Source organism: Lagenorhynchus albirostris, chromosome 1 (genome assembly GCF_949774975.1).
Source record: "Lagenorhynchus albirostris chromosome 1, mLagAlb1.1, whole genome shotgun sequence".
Taxonomy (NCBI): Eukaryota; Metazoa; Chordata; class Mammalia; order Artiodactyla; family Delphinidae; genus Lagenorhynchus; species Lagenorhynchus albirostris.
In genome coordinates, this window is record NC_083095.1 from 124,135,948 (window position 1) to 124,149,079 (window position 13,132).

Here is a 13,132-nt window from a genome sequence, read left to right on the forward strand (position 1 = left end):
ATGAAGATACCAATACATATTTGCCAAATGAAGTAATGGACAAACTAATTGTGTGAAGCCCAGCCAGTTTCCGGGAGCCCTGATTTTCTCATGGAAAACGAGGGATGGACAGGAGCAGACAGTTCCTGAATAGTAAGTACAAGTAGCTAATAGTCATTTTGGAAAATGTTTAGTCTCATTAATCATCAAGTCAAAACAACAATCACTTTTTCTCTATCAAAATGGTAAAGTTTTTTTGGTTTTTTTTTTAAAGGGATAATGCTCAATGCTGGTAAAGGTTTCTGGAAAACAATGTGGGGTTATATATCTGGAGTCCTAAAAATATTCAGACCCTTTGGTCTTATAATTCCATTTCTAAGAATCTATCCTAAGGAAATAGTCACAGTTGTAGAGAAAGATTTATGCATGGAGATGTTCCCCAAAGCATTATTTATAACAGTGGAAACATGGGGGCAATTTATATAATCATAAATAATATGTGGCCAGGCTATTAAAGCACCAGGTACTTTACACCTATATTTCTAATCTTCAAGTAGGCCTGTGAGTTAGGCATTAGAGCCTCTATTTTTCAAACGGCACTTGGAGGTTATATGACTTGCCCAAGGTCACACCACTAACTCAGTGGCAGCTGGGATTCCGACCCAGGTCTGTCTGGCCATGTTCTAGTCACTGCCTCATGCTGCCTCTGACACCAGGGTACTGGTTAAATGAATTATGATAAATTCATGTGAAGGCATGTTAGAGAAGTATTCAAATGTTTTCCAGTCTATTTAATGATACGACATAAGGGTAAGTGAAATAAGCAAATTGTGTATGAAGTCATGATCTAAAATATGAAAACAAAGTGAATCAGAAATGGATGAAGAATGAACAAATTACAACAAAATGGTTTTTGTACTCACCCCTGGATCGAGAAATTATGAGTGACTCTGAGTTTTTTCTTTAAATTTCTATGTATTCTCTGACTTTCTCAAACTGAGCATCTATTATATTCATAAACAGATAAAAAGTGATAAAAATTATAATATGTGAAAAAGAATGTGTGTAAAGAATGGATGTTTGAAGACTTCCTGACTTCTATGGTTCCAGATAAATTCCTCCCTGGGTCCCACACTGTAAGGGGAAATAGCGGCCTGCACGGGTGTCGTGGGGCAGGGGGCCCCTACTTGGTGGCCCTGACCCTCAGCCAGATAGTTGTGGGGTGCTCCCCTCTGTCCCCAACACTCCCAGCAAAGCCCTAAGGCATGGCCTTTCTCGGTTCCAACTTTTCAGGGGTCTCCTCTGAGGTTTGGGTTTAGGGTCAGAGGGACTGGCTCGGTCACAGTCGTGGAGACTGACATGCTTGGACCCAGGAAGTAACCCGGCAGCGCTGGTGGCCGCGATCAGCTCTGTCCGGCCCCTGGGATTCTGAAAAGTCTCAGTTGTCCTTCTGCCCTTATTTCAAGAGATTCTCCCGTTACAGGTCCTTGCTCTGGTATGAAGACCACCCTGTGAATTGCATACTAGACGCACAGTGAGCTGGCGAACGCTGGCCTCTAAGCTCTCCTGCGTTTCTTCTTTCCGTCTTAACCGCCGGTGTTTTGGATGTTAGGGGTGTGTCTCAACGCCAATTTTACCTTTTTACTCTGAGAAACCAGAAAGCTCAAAACCAAACCTGAGATAATTTCTTTCTCTCTCCTTTCATATCCCTAAAATTCTATTTTAAAAAACAAAACACCTCTGTTTTCTTAATTCGATCACTTGTCACTTATTATAGAAACTCCAAAATCCCTTTGAAAAGAGGGTGGGGAATGATCGCTGGCTCAGCGATTAGGACTGAAAACTGCCGTCGCCGTGCTCTCGGCACCTCTGTCACATCTCCCTCCCTCTCCCTGGTGTACCCTGCTCCCTGCCCCGTTGGTGGCAGAGCCATTCCCTTGGGTCACATGGCAGCCAAGTGACTCCCGCTTTGGCTTGTTTGGCTTTTGCTCTGCCTTTTTTTTTTTTCCCCCCTCACCTTTCTCCATTTTCCTCAGACATAGATTAATCACAAGTTAATAGGAGCCGAAAGCTGAACAATAAAGGAATCTCTTCAGGGTGGAATTTTCTGCCAGTTTTTCCTGGCTGCTCTAAGATTGCTATCCATGCTGCATCTGGTGGCTAAGTCAAATCTTTCAAAGGTAATCCACTCTCATGGCTGCTGGAATTCGTCTATGACAATCCAATTGTGGAGGGGACATGGACGAGGTCTGACACACAGGTGTTCACTTTCTCAAGGTTATTCCTTTATGAAGGAAGGAGGCTGCTTTGTGTGTGCTACAAAGCATTTATAAAGGGAATGAAGTGTGGGGAATTTCACCAGCCACGTCTTCCTTCCCAGGGCACGTGGGTTCAACCTCTCTTTGAAGCAGCCTCTCCAGAGGGGCACAGAGCCGGGAGAGGCTGGGGCTAGCTGAGGAGGGTTTTCTATGGTTGGGGGTTGGGAAGACTTTGCTTCTCTAGGAAAGATGCTCAAGGCCTTCCTGGCAAGCTGTCTTGGAGGGGCTCTGCTGCAAGCTCTTGCCGAAGCCCGCGGGGAAATGAGGCAAGGTTTCTGGGGATCCCACACTCTCTCTCAGGGAGCTCGGTGGAAGCTTCACTTTCAAAGATCACAAGAAAACTTTTACCCCCCACTGGGCTGACAAAAGGCGATAGACAGATTGGGAAACGAAGACAGAGGAGAAGTACACGTATCAGGACACCGACTCAGGGAGAGGTAGTTCTAAGGCCAGGACTGAGGGGTCCCAGACCTACCCAGAACCTGCAGCTTAACTGCTTTGGGATTAGGAGTCCTAGAGTCAGCCCTCTGCTTTTCTTGGATCCCGAGAGAAGGCTCTAGAATGGGACAAAGGCTCACAGGAAGAAAGGAGTGACCTGTGTCCACAGAGAGGAAGAGAGCTGTTCTCTGTGTCCCTGAGAACAAAGCCAAGTGCAGCCTGAGAGAGGTGCAGTGAGACCACAGGCTCTCAACCTCGGGCAATTCTGCCTCCTCCCACCCCACCTAGGAAACGTTTTTGGTTGTTAGAACTTGGGGCTGGGGTATTGCTACTGGCATCTAGTGGGCAGAGGCCAGGGATACTGCTAAACATCCTGCAATGCACAGGATGGCTGTCCACAACAAAGAATTATCCAGCCTAAAATATCAACAGTGGCGAAGCTGAGAAATCCGGAGTTAGACTAAATAAAAATTCGGTGAGTGTCCGGGGCTTCAGTCACTGGGGCCGTATGCCAAGGGAAAGGGGTGAAATATATTTTAGAAATAGGGTGACATCAGCTCGGGAGCAGAGCCACCCTAGAGGAATGGGCGATTTAAGTTGAATTCAGCAATTCTTTTTCCTGAAGGTCTGCTCTGTGCCAGGCTCCGTGCAAGGCTGAGGCCGCAGAGACCCACAAGCTCGGGCTGTGACACAGCTCCCTGCAAGGAGATAGTCAAGCAGACACGGGGGAACCCGGCCTGGGGGGTTGGCTGCCAGGCACTCTCGGGGTCCCCACGCTTAAGAAGCACTACTGCCTCCCAACCCCTGAAATGTGACACGTGTTAAAGACAGTAAAGCAAATAATCATCAATATTGAATGGGCTGAGATTAGCGACGGAGAAGAGGGAGTCCTTCCAGATTAATAATGCATTGAGGACTCCTTCAGAGGAGGGATAAATTATGCAGGGCACGGCTGCTTGGGTATGGGGAGAAAACAACAGCTCTTTAATTTGGGGGTTGGTTGGATCTCCGTGGCAGGGACTCTCCCTGCACTGGACCTCAGTGGCAGCCTAGCTTCCTGTCCCTGACACGGTCCTCCCTTGGCTTCCCCGCAGGGGTAGGGGTTCCTGGTGCTTCCCCTCACCCATGGAACAGCCTGAGGCAGCTGCCCAGTCCCCCGACCAGCCATGTGGGACCCCTGTGTTTAGAGTCTTGGAGCTCTCACCCCACCCTCCAGACCCAGCCCAGAAGCCACCTCCTCCAGGAAGACTTCCCTGACCAGTGAAGCGGTTTCCTGTGGTGCTTTCTGTACAGAGCCCTGGGTCACAGTTACTTGAGAACATGTTGGGACCCAGCAGGGCCAGCCGCATATATTTCATTGATTCTAAGATGCACTTTGCCCCACATTTTCAGATCTCTGATGGATGTGCTAGGCAGTCAATGGTATGTCATGGCTCAGTTTTAGTAGTACATAAAATAAAGCAGTGCCTCACTACTGGTGTTGTCTTGTATTTGAAGAAATATGGTAGGAGGTCCTCAGTGTGGGTAGGTGCTCCAGACTCAAGTTCCTGAGGGCTGGACTCATGCTGAGGGACCCTTTCTTTCTTGTGTTTGGCCCTGCAGGCTCTCAGTGTTTGTGGAATGAATGACTGAGCGAATGAATGCTTAAGTCATATATAGCCCATTCCATTGGCTCCAGAGCCCCCTCTTAACGGTCTCCTTCCCAACCCTCTGCCCTTGCAGAGAGCACTGCCTCAGCCACTTAGCTCCAGGAACTGAGGACTGGGGACAGATTCTGTCAAAGCCACGACACTTTCTAAGAGGCCTCTGCTTACAGTGACCCGAGGACCTTGGGTGGTGTGGGGAGAATCAAAAGCTGGAAATGAAGAGGGGTCGAGGCTAGGTCCTGGCTGTCCCAGAGACAAGGCTACAGAGCAGAGGTATCTCTCTCTGGCCTGCCAACAGAAGCCACCCACTGCCCAGGGCAGCTGGTCCTGCCCTGAGCTGTCCTGCAGGCCTGAGGGGAGAAGGGAGACTCCCCTCACCTTGCACCATCCTAATAAGAGGCGGCCACATAGAGAGCTGTGGAAGCATTTATCTGGGGCCTGACAGCCTCATTTGAAGCTTTAATCTGGGGCCCGACAGCCTCATTTATCACCAGAGGGCGGTGCCAGCTGGTGCAGGAAGCAGGCAGTGAGGGGAGCTGGGGGATGTGGCCCAGGGCGGCTCTGGCGTCTCCACTTCCAGGAAGCAAGGCTGGGGCCGGCTTCAGCCCAGATGTCCCCAAGCCCCACTTTTTTTTTTAACTGAGCCTTTTATATTATTTATTTTGTTTAGTAGCACATGATAGAATTATACACAGATGATTTCTTAAAAATCAAATGTGGTTATTTGTATATACATTAAGCCCTCAGCATAATTTCTGCCTCTGAAGTGCTAATACAGTATTTAAAATTATACAAACATCCAGTAAACGACATTTTAGTTTATGACACTCTGTTAATACAATAAATATACAAAACTTCCAAACTACTAAAAACGTGCAACATTAGAGGGACAGATGGAGGGCATTTATATAGAACCATGACAGTCACCGTAATGGCAGCGCAATATCACTCGCTGACAAACTATACAGATATCCCTAGATAAATAATCCCAGTCCTAGATTAAAAACCACTGACACAGGGCTTCCCTGGTGGCGCAGTGGTTGAGAGTCCGTCTGCCGATGCAGGGGACGTGGGTTCGTGCCCTGGTCCGGGAAGGTCCCACATGCCGCGGAGCGGCTGGGCCCGTGAGCCATGGCCGCTGAGCCTGCGCGTCCGGAGCCTGTGCTCCGCAACGGGAGAGGCCACCACAGTGAGAGGCCCGCGTACCGCCAAAAAAAACGCAAAAAACCACTGACACAGAATGCAGGGAGAGGCCACCCCAAGCCAAGACCCTGTGGGCCTGCCCTCTGTCCCTCCTGCTCCACCACTCTAGCCACGGCCCCAGGGGACAGCCCTCTGCAGGCCCCAGGTCAGCCATACCAGTTTTTAAGGTCCCTTCTAACACTGTCCCTCTGTGGCTCAAGTCCCCTGCTTCTGCCTTGGTGGTCCTGTCTCTGGGCCCCTCGGGGCTGGTAAAGGGCTTGGTTAGATGCAGACTCTGTGGAAGCGAAAAGTTCTCCCGACCACGCCCCCAGGGCCCTGGTACCCTGAGCCTAGCCCTCCGCATTCCCACCCATCCCTGCCCTGTTTCCCTGAGGGCCACCAAGTTCCCTCGTGCTCCTGTGTGTGGGGTCTCAGGTTGGCCTACGTCTTTTCATCAGACTGGCCAGTGAAGGTGATTGCGGAGGTCCCAGCCCTTTCACTGCCTGCCTGGATGATCTGGCTGGAGGTGGGCTTTGTGCCCTGACAGCCCCCTCCCCACCAGGGCCCACCCCACCCCTGTCCCCCGCTCACCTGTCCCCAGATCGTTCATACCTGATGGTGTTGTCGGTATCACAGGGGCAGGGCAAGCTGCAGCCTGGGCCGTGCAGGCCCTCGGGGCACAGCCGCTCCTGGCAGCGTGGGCCTTTGTAGCCAGGTTCACACTTGCAGGCACCGGTGGTGGGTGAACACTGACCCCCATTGTGGCAGTCACAGTGCAGGGAGCACTGGAAGCCAAAGGTCCCGAAGGGGCATTCCTCTTGGCACCTGCGGGAGAGCAGAGGAGGGTGAGGCTATGCCCCCTCACCTGCCCTTCCAGATCCACCCAGCACGTACCGCCCCTGCCTCCAGGCCTGGGCCTGGTGTGCTGCACCTCCTCACAGTCTCCTCCCCTCTTTCCTCTCCTCCTCCAGGAAGTATTCCGTGGTTTAGTCACCCCAGTCCATTCCCTCCTCCATGCCAGTTCCCCTCAGTCCCCAGGACTGAGTTCATACTATCATATTTCATTGATTATAGGCTTTATGTGTTTTTTTTCATTTTTTGATTGCAGTAAATAAGTATAACATAAATTTACCATTTTAATTATTTTTAAGTGTACAGTACAGTGGAATTAAGTACATTTATATTGTTGTGCACCCATCACCACTGTCCATCTCTAGAACCTTTTCATCTTCCCAAACTGAAACTTCTGTACCCAGTAAACAACAAACCTTGTTTTAAAAATATATTCTAACATCTCTGAAACCAGCTAAGTCTTATAACTGATGGCATGTCATAGTTTAATTTTCAGTGTTTTTCATTCTTAGCAATATATAAACTAATGATGCATCTCACAATCGGTGGCATTTCAGATTTGATGAAATGGGGTAATTTTAGTTCTACTCATTGTCTCTGCTCTTTGAGTCTTTCGCACAGATGTACAGTCTCCCTGCCATATGGGAGACGATCCTCTTCCACCAGTGTTGAGTTTCCCCGTGAGTACAAGATGCATCCTCCTCCATCAGACTGGAGAATCCCCCAAGACAGGGACTATTTCCTCTTCCTTGGACGGGGGGGTTCCCTCAAGGCAGGGGCTGAGCCTCTTCCATCAGCCGGGGAGCCCCCCAAAGAAGAGGACCTGGCCCCCTTTGTGTCCTGCCTCTGCTGGGGCCTGGGAGTTGGAACTCCCAGCATAATGATCATTATTTGACTCATCAACTGACATCCATTGGTTGTGGGTCCTCCGTGGGTGGGTGTAACCTCTGCTGCTGACTGCCTAGCTTCCTGGATGTGCCCAACACCCCTCACCCCAGCCCGGGGATATTCCCCAGGGGATGTAAGTTCATCGTCACAGCAACAACTTAAGGGGTAAACCTGGGGGCATATGGGGTAAAAGAGATGGGCAACCCCTGCGTCCCAGAGACAGACGAACAGAAATGGCCTATGGACTCTGGGGTTTTGGATTAACCGCATCCCCACAGTGCTTCAAAGGTGCAGAGAATGGGGAACTGACTTTACAGCTCTGACATCTGCTTCCTCGTCACAAAATGGGAGGATAATAACTAAACCTCACCAGGTGTTTGAGGATTAAATGAGGCCATGTGTATAAACCCTTAGAAAGGTGCCCCATGCATGGTAAGGGCTCAGTAAGAAGTGTTAGTTCTTATTATTACTCTTGTTAATACTGTTTTCTATAGTTCTCCTAACAGATCCCTTCTGGCATGAAAAAGCGCAAAGGGAAGAATTCCAAATATTAACATTGGAGTGGACTTGAGGAATTACAAGTCGTTTAATGATTATGTTTTCCCATTTTCAGGTTTTCTATATATCTTCTACAATAATCAGGGCAGAGGGGAACAATAAAAGATGTTTAAAAAAATACAGCCTTTAGCTTCCCTGGTGGCGCAGTGGTTGAGAGTCCGCCTGCCCATGCAGGGGACACGGGCTCGTGCCGCGGTCTGGGAAGATCCCACATGCCGCGGAGCGGCTGGGCCCGTGAGCCATGGCCGCTGAGCCTGCGCGTCCGGAGCCTGTGCTCCGCAACGGGAGGGGCCACAGCAGTGAGAGGCCCACGTACAGCAAAAAAAATAAAAAAAAATACAGCCTTAGCATCTTCATTAACTCTTGGTGAGTCCTGAGTTGGAAGCAGTGTTTTCCACCACACCCAGATCGTCTTCCTACAAATCTTGCTGCATTTTAGTCAGTTTGAGGCCTCAGCAAGGGAAAGAACAGAAAAGAGAGGGAGGAAGAGGAAAGAGAGAAGGGGATAGAGAGAGAAGGAATGGGAGGTGGAAGACAGGAAGGAGGAGAGAGTAGGATGGAGGAGGTGAGGAGGGAAACCAAGGCGGAAGGGGAGGACACAGAGCGGTGAAGAGCTGTACGATTGCCGCCTGGATTGCCAGCCCCTGTTCTGCCTCAGAATGGATTTCCCCAGAGGTCACTCAGGTTGCCTCTCCTGGATGTCTCAGACACCAGGGGAAGAAACCCCAGCCTGGAGACACCTCCGGATTCCTCCTTTTCACTGGAACATTCCTTCTCCCTCCCATGCAGCAGGACTGGGTACAGCCCTGGACAGTGAGCTCCCTTCTCTGAAGGGCACATCCTGCCCCATCATATTTACAAAGGGACTGACTCCTGACTCCACAGCCTCGGAAAAAGAATCTAGAAATGAAATATTGACAACCTAATCCATTTACATAATCAGCCTCTTTTTTTTTTCCTACCCGCAAGTTAAACAACTTATTTATTTAGAGATCAAGCAACGACTGCTAATGAATTTTACACAAAGCACGCTAATAATGGGGCCTGTGGAACAGAAGGGTAATCACAGCAGGAATTAGTTTTCTACTTAAACATCCTTCCTTTGCAACGTATCAATCTTACGTGTCCGATATTGCCATTAACAACCAGATACATTGCTCAATTAAATTACAAAATGAGCTGCAAAACCCTCATTACGTTTCATGTTTAATTTGCACTGGATTCTGCCTATCCGGGGAGGCCTGCATTATCACACCCACTCAACTTTAATATGCTCGCAATGATGTGGGGTGGGTTCCTGCAGCTGTCACCTACAAAATAAATGGAGGCAATTTTACAAAATATTAAACACCAGGCAGCCCGTTTAGGTGGGAAACCCAAATGCTACCGGGCCCTTCTAGGAATTCTTCATCTGTAGATGGTTGATGAAGCTTGCCTGAAGACCCCGAGGCTTCTGGGGTTTCTCTCTGCCTCAGGATCATGGGCTGGGCCCCAACAAGAGGGACGAGGGGTATTTCTCCATTTGGTACATCTTGGCACCAATGAGGTTGGATCCGCTGGTGCCGGGTCCAGTCAGCTGGAACCCTGGGCCCGCTTGTCTCCAACAATGAATGGGCTGTAGTCGCTCTCCTGTGAAAGTGGCCGGAAACAAAGGGTCCTGTTCTGGTTCTGGGGTCTTCCGGCTCCTGTCCCTGCTGGCTCATCCCAAATGTCTACTTATCCAGGGAGATGGTGAGGATGGGAAGATGGCTCAGTGCTTTAGTCCTGCCTCCCTTCTCCGCCTAGAGATGCGGTCTCCAACAGAGGTCAGAGAGGGATGGATCCCCAGATGCCACACCCCGCATTCGGTGCCAGGGATGCTCACGGAGATGAACACTGGCTCACAAAGAGATCAGATCTGGCTTAAAAGACTTCAGGCTGGGGGTATGTAAGCGCAAAGCTAAAAACGGAAAATCTCTTTTCTGGACCACTGAGGACTTGGGGCTGACTCCAGTGAGAGCTGGAGGGGTGGAATTATGTTGGTCAGAGCCAGAAGGACTCATTGGTTAATTCAGGCCTGCTTCCTGCTTCCTGCTCTTACCTGGGCAGGGGAAGCAGAGTAACAAAATCCAGGGCCAGAGGTGAAGCATGGATCCCACAGAAGCAGGCAATGGTGTGACAGCCTCCTCTCTACTGCCCGTCTCTCTGCTCAAAGAGACACACGTAGTTCAGAGTGAGAGGGAGGGGACTTGCCCTGGTTCTCTGGACAAACGTCCTCCACCAGCTCTGAATCCACTCACCGTCAGACACCTTGGCTGTCGTTTCCACTCCTTCTAGAGCGCCTGCCCTATCATCGTGGAATCTTTCTTACCCTGGCAAGTGCGCACGTCTGGTAGTCCCTCCGTTATGTGTTTTGTGGGTCATCCACTAAGGTTGCAAGGCTGGTTTGATACCAGGACATTGGTGCCCTTGATCGGTCTGCTCTCAGGCCACAGGCCTTCAGAGGATGCAAACTGACGTTGGCAGAACTCACGTCAGGAATAAAAATCCACTTCTAAAAGCAGTTGTGCAGAATGTGTGAACTGAGTTTGCACGCTCAGCTTCCTTGGCTTATCGGTGCCACTGCCTCTCTCCAGGTGGGCAGCAAGTAGAGAGTGGTGGTAGGTGCCCACCCGCTTCCGCAGGTGAGTCAATGCAAGTTCAGGGCTTGGGTCACTGGGCTGGGGGTGGGGGTGGGTACCCTCAGCAGGCTGAGGGCCAGGAAGGATGGGTTGGCAGAAGGACTCAGAATGCTTTCTGAGAAAGGAACAGGAAAGCTGGCAGAAGAAGGCCATGGGCCGGTAAAGCTGAGCTGTTCTCTTCAAGGCTGCTGTGAAAAGGAGTATTATGTACAGCAAGGACGAGAGTTAACAGCTTCCTTACCTGTCCCCCATGTATCCGGCTGTGCAGTGGCACTGCCCAGTCACGTGGTCACACTGCCCTCCATGGTGGCAAGGACAGTCCTGGCTGCAATTCTGGCCGAATGTCCCTGGTGGGCAGGGCTGGGCACACACTGCTCCCTGAAACACAGGAGGGAAGACATGCAGAGGTGGTGCTGCTGAGATGCAATCCTGAGGCCACCTTCTTCTAGAAGTAGCACAGTTGCTACAGCCCAAGGGACCACGCCATTCCCTCAGTGGCACCTTCTCCCCAATCACAGACGCACAGAAAGCGAGACACCATGGCTTCAAAGCTAGAGATGGGCAGACTGAGGCCAATTGGCTCATCTAATTATTCGGCACACACTTATTGAGTGCCTGTTGTATACCAGGTCCTGTGTTAGACACTAGGGATATGAAAATATGAGTAAGACTCAATTTCTCTCCTCCCAGTCTACTAGGGGGAGAGACAAGCAAACAGGTAACTAGTGCACGGTGCTAGGTGCCCTCACACCGGTACACAATAAAGTGCTGAGGAAAAACAAAGCAGCGGTGTGATTAAACATGGTGGTCTGGAAACACACATTTATCTCTACTTCTTTCCCGAACCCAGCTAAGAGGAGAGTAAAGGGGGGAAATGTACAGACCTACAAGGAGAAAAGGAAGGGGAGAGGGGACCGTAGAGGACAAGAGGTGTCACGTGGTGGAAGATGGACCGGCAGATAGAGGAGCAGAAACTGCTGGGGTTTCTGTTTTCTCAGCAATGCCAAGTGTCTGCAGAGCACACGTTGCAAGATAAAGCTCAGAAAAGCTCAGGAATCAGAGACACCAGGGGCCTCTGAAGGCCAAGGGGCACGTGTGGGGAAACAGGGGGACAGTCTGAAAGTTTATAAAAGAGGGAATTAGACCCCAGATTTTTACTCCCATTTCAAATAGCCAAGTGACTTCCCAAGACTGACAGTTTACTTTTAGGGAGGTTGATCCGTATAGGTTTCAGACACAGGGACACCAAGCACAGCTAAGGGGAGTGGGGCAACAGAAATGGGGATCTTCTGAGACTGCCTGCTGAACAGACCCTCTGCTCTCTTCCCCTGCTCAGCTCCTACGATGCTAGTGACCCGACTCTACTCCCTCTGGCAGGGTTCTGGCGGACTCCTTTCCGGGGACACTGAGAAGAAAGGCCTATAAGTAATGATATTTGAGAGTCCCATCAGTCGACAAGACTGGCATCTCCCCCTGCCCCCTAGGCTTCCAACCAGCTTTTCCAAGGATCATGGTAAAACATGAACAGGAAGCCAGGGATCACCAGATATTTGAAACGAGGCTCTAGCAAGTTGAGAGATGGCGGTAAAGCACATTACGTAGAAATATGGAGGGAAATGCCAGAAGAGACACCTAAAAGATTTGAAGCTGGGACCTTTCAGGAGAGGGACGTGTGGCAGGTCTGGGGGGTGCAGAGTACTGCTTTCCCCTCCCTCCAGTAGTAGCCTTGTGGTATTAGAGACTGTGTATAATTTTTCAATTATACATGTGACTCTTAGATCTTTATCAGACAGAAATCTAAACTTACTCTTGTCTCCTGCTGCCCTTCCAGCCTCTCCCATACCAGAGATGGTCATTTTTCTTATGGAGATCAAGGATTCTCCCATAGTTAATTAATCAATTAGTGCAACACACAATTATTAAGCACCAGTAACTGCCAACCCGGAGGAAGCTAGTTTAGGCAGGAAAATCCTGCTGACCCGGGTCATCTATCAATACCATCCAATTCACTTGTAATGAATTAAGTGGGAGGACATTTTGCTCAGATGTCTCCTCTACACATAGTAAGTCAGACAGTGCGGGGCTGTGGGGGGCAGGGATGGGGGACCAAGCAGCAGAGGCAGCAGCCCAGGGCGGTGGGATGAGCGTGTATGTGAGGAGAGGGGCAGGGAAAGGCTGCTCAGACGAGGGCATCCCTCTTCTTCCTGGAGGTGGTGGGGTTACCCGGGCTTGCCTTTCTCACTGTACCCCACAAGCTCCAGAGATTCTTGAGGGAAGAGATGAGTCTTTCTGGCCACCATCCGAGCCAGTCTTCTGCGGTCCTGGACAAGGACCTTCTGACCCTGAAAAAACATTCTGAGCCATCCTGGGGGCTGTGCTTATACCTCCTACCTCTCCATCACGGAGCTGTGGGGTACCCTGTACCTACACACACACACAGACGCCCATATACACCATCCATCCTGTTAGACTGCAGACTCCCTTTCTCTTCAGAGTTTCTGAGACATGACCAGGGCCCCCTAAAGAGGCCAATAGGAAAGCTTGCTTCCTTTCAACACTTCCTGGGGAAATCAAACATCCTTGAGACTTTTTTGGATAGGAGGGCGAGCAC

At 50.2% G+C, this 13,132-nt stretch overlaps 1 protein-coding gene across 2 annotated transcripts in view; it reads right to left on the reverse strand.

Annotated features, from left to right (window-relative positions):
* MEGF11 (multiple EGF like domains 11) overlaps positions 1-13,132 on the reverse strand; it is a 237,112-nt gene that overhangs the window by 60,699 nt on the left and 163,281 nt on the right. For both annotated transcript variants that reach the window (XM_060152435.1, XM_060152426.1), the window contains exons 7-8: positions 10,763-10,899; positions 6,176-6,388 (exon numbers count right to left, since the gene is read on the reverse strand). In XM_060152435.1, coding sequence (XP_060008418.1) covers positions 6,176-6,388; positions 10,763-10,899 — 350 coding nt within the window. The remainder of the gene's footprint in view (positions 1-6,175; positions 6,389-10,762; positions 10,900-13,132) is intronic.